General features: G+C 33.8%; 1 protein-coding gene across 1 annotated transcript in view; it reads left to right on the forward strand.

Moving 5' to 3' along the window:
- The window catches only part of LOC117562427 (sarcoplasmic/endoplasmic reticulum calcium ATPase 2-like), a gene marked incomplete at both ends in the record, with an annotated part of 32,074 nt that extends 29,235 nt beyond the window's left edge, over nucleotides 1–2,839 (forward strand). The window contains 3 exon segments of the mRNA XM_034240261.1: nucleotides 1,102–1,190; nucleotides 1,927–2,029; nucleotides 2,765–2,839. Of these exon segments, the coding sequence (XP_034096152.1) occupies nucleotides 1,102–1,190; nucleotides 1,927–2,029; nucleotides 2,765–2,839 (267 nt within the window).

The following is a 2,839-nucleotide window of genomic DNA, read 5'->3' on the forward strand; positions in this document are numbered from 1 at the left end:
TCCAGAATTGGGAAATGTTTTCGTTGCAGCAGCATGTACTGTAACACAAAACAACTATTTTTGTATAGAAAATAACCAACAATGTAAACATCTCAAAATATAAGAACTAAAAGAGGGAAAATATAAGAGATGGATAGTCTATGAATATAATACTGAATCGTCAGATAAAGTACAAACAAGTAAACAAAGAATATATACTGTAGTGCAATAAGAGGATTATTAATACATATGTTCTCTCATATTTAATTGTATTTGTATTGTTCCTTTGACTTTACTATGTTTATATACAATACTTATATTTTATTTTATCTTTTTATTGTACATACTTACTTCAACTTCTTATGTTATATACATTTTCTTATCCAATTTGTTACTATCTTATACTTTTTAACTAGCAATTTTCCCAGTTTCCCCCGAGATAAATAGACAGGGTTCTTACGGTCATTACAAACCTGGAAAAGTCATGGAAATTAAAAATGCAAATTCCAGGCCCTGGAAAAGTTTTGGAAAACAATATTTTCCCCAAAGTTTTGGAAAAGTCATGGAAATGTAACTAAAGTTGCATCAAATATAATTTATATTTTATCTAATCGCCGAAATAGTAATACTATAATGATAATAAATACTGTATCGTATAGTAATGAAACGTAAAATGGCATTTAACTGACGAGGTGTTTTGCTGGTGAGAGATGTTAGTTAGTAGCTGTAGGAGCTAGTAAGCCTACTATTGGATTTGTTTTAGAGGCACAACATGTTTCAGATGCAGACCTTATCTTCCTGTTCCATGTTAAAATAAACCATTTCCAGTGGTACGCTGAGAGAGAGTAATGTTTTTGGTCATGGACAATTAGGTAAAGGTCCTGGAGAAGTCATTGAAAATCATTGGTGAAAAAGTGTATGAACCCTGAATAGAGTAATCAAATTATTTAACACATTACAAACACTAAAGACAATATTTACCCGACTCTTTTTCATATATTCAATGTTCCAGAAAAGCACATGTATATCATTACACCCTGGTATTTATATAAAGGTACCCGCTGGATATGTCATCCCTTTTCTTCAAAATCTAAAAAACGAATCTCTGTGTTTGTTTTCCAGATGTTCGTTGTGAACAAAGTTGCAGGAGACAGCTGTGATCTGTCAGAGTTCACCATCACAGGGTCTACGTACGCTCCTGAGGGACAAGTGTGAGTACTAAATATCATCTATTGTCTTTAACTGTAGGGGAAATGGAGTTCAAACAGGTATTTAAATGTATAATATGTACAATGTCTTCCATTGAAACCACTAGACCAATGTTTTATTTTTAATGAAGTTGTGTAGTTTCAGGGAAATTGTAATTGAATTGAAGGTAATGGTGTCTTATCCCCTTTAGCATGTGTCAAACTCGTATATTATCATCATATATAATCATAAATGGACTTTTCATCCAGGTTTAATCCACATTTTTACCGCACACTCAGTGGCTCTGAACTGTCCTCTTACATTATCAGAGGATTGAGCCAAGCTAACGGCTTTATTTAGTGTTTTTACTGGTTTGAATCACTGGTTCAGCTGGTTTTTTCCGATTAAAATACCTTTTTGGATAATTTGGCTCCTGATAAAAAAAAACGAAACAATTAATTTAGGAATGTCTGACAGAAATGGACGCCAACTAACTCTTTGTTTTCATATTGTTCCGATCGAGAGACCCCATGTTGTGCCTTTTGAAAATGTAACGATATTAATTTTATATAATTTTTTTAACACAAGTTATTATCTTGCCCTTCAGGTTTTTTTGAGATTCAATATTCTTTTATTTTCATTCGTACATAGCTACAGTGTAGTTATGTCGATGAAAATCTTAGGTCCCAAGCTTCAACAATCAAGTATGATGTTAATGTTTTATCATTTTTAATCATGTGTTATTATCTTGCCCTCCAGGTTCCATAATGATAAACCAGTGAAGTCCTCCCAGTACGACGCTCTGGTTGAACTGGCCACCATCTGCGCTCTGTGCAACGACTCCTCGCTGGACTTCAACGAGGTCTGAACCCTTCCTCCATCAATACTTACTTATACTTTTACTAAAGGAACAACTCAGAAAAATAGGGAGTATTTCTACTACTTTTACCTAAGTATAAAATGTGATGACTTCTCCATACACTGAAAGAATATACATCTAAACACAACTATAAGTTATATTAAGAAAAGAAAATACTTATTTTAAAAGATAATCAGAATCAGAATACCTTTATTCGTCCCACAGAGGGGACATTTACATTTGTTACAGCAGAAAAGTACGGTGGCCCTGAAGTGCAAGAAGTCAAAACAACATTTCACAAAACGCCACAGCATTTCAACTTCTACGGAAAGGGTATTCCTTTAGGGAGAACACTTCTTGTCTTCATTTCTTGAAATGCTGTGGTGTTTTGTGAAATGTTGTTTTGACTTCTTGCACTTCAGGGCCACCGTAGAAAGAGCCAAAGACAGCTTAATGTTAACTAAGAAGCAAGATAAAAAAAGATTATAATAAAAAAGTTACACAAAGTACTTTTTGTGAGCTTTATATACTCATTTCATTCTATACATGTGTGTCTATTTATATTTTGACAATGAAATTAACTCACAGCGATCTGATTCATTCATTAACTAGTTGAAGCTGGAGAAAATAGTAAAGATCCTAAAGCCCTAAAATAATAATACAACATCAGAAAATGACAGAAAAAGTAGTTAAATGTAGATAAAAAGTACACTAACATGATTTGTTGTGTTGTTCCAGACGAAGGGTGTGTATGAGAAGGTGGGCGAGTCCACGGAGACGGCGCTCACCTGTTTGGTGGAGAAGATGAACGCC

Source organism: Gymnodraco acuticeps, unplaced genomic scaffold, assembly GCF_902827175.1.
Source record: "Gymnodraco acuticeps unplaced genomic scaffold, fGymAcu1.1, whole genome shotgun sequence".
Lineage (NCBI taxonomy): Eukaryota > Metazoa > Chordata > Actinopteri > Perciformes > Bathydraconidae > Gymnodraco > Gymnodraco acuticeps.